The sequence below is a fragment of the Tupaia chinensis genome, unplaced genomic scaffold (assembly GCF_000334495.1).
Source record: "Tupaia chinensis unplaced genomic scaffold, TupChi_1.0 Scaffold138812_1, whole genome shotgun sequence".
Lineage (NCBI taxonomy): Eukaryota > Metazoa > Chordata > Mammalia > Scandentia > Tupaiidae > Tupaia > Tupaia belangeri.
Genome location: NW_006198705.1, coordinates 970,844 through 971,109, shown reverse-complemented (window position 1 = coordinate 971,109; position 266 = coordinate 970,844). Strand labels below are relative to the sequence as shown.

Here is a 266-nt window from a genome sequence, read left to right as displayed (position 1 = left end):
AGGCGCGGCCTGCGCCGGCCGCCCCACCCTCCCTGCATAAAAAGCGGCGCCCGGAGGGCGGGCGCTCTCAGCCAGTCGGTTCCGGAGCGCGTTCCCGGTGACCCCGCAGTGGGTGTGCGAGGGGAGGACGGACAGACTCGACAGACGCCGAGGGGAGCCCGGAGGAAGCTAAGCAGGCACCATGCGTGAGATCGTGCACATCCAGGCCGGCCAGTGCGGTAACCAGATCGGCGCCAAGGTGGGCGCGCCGCGGGCGGTGGGGGAGG

At 72.6% G+C, this 266-nt stretch overlaps 1 protein-coding gene across 1 annotated transcript in view; it reads left to right on the top strand.

Annotated features, from left to right (window-relative positions):
- Positions 1–60: 60 nt before the first annotated feature.
- The window catches only part of LOC102471932 (tubulin beta-2 chain), a 2,661-nt gene continuing 2,455 nt past the window's right edge, over positions 61–266 (top strand). Inside the window, 1 exon segment of the mRNA XM_027765598.1 lies at positions 61–238. Within this exon segment, the coding sequence (XP_027621399.1) occupies positions 182–238 (57 nt within the window). The 5' untranslated portion in view covers positions 61–181.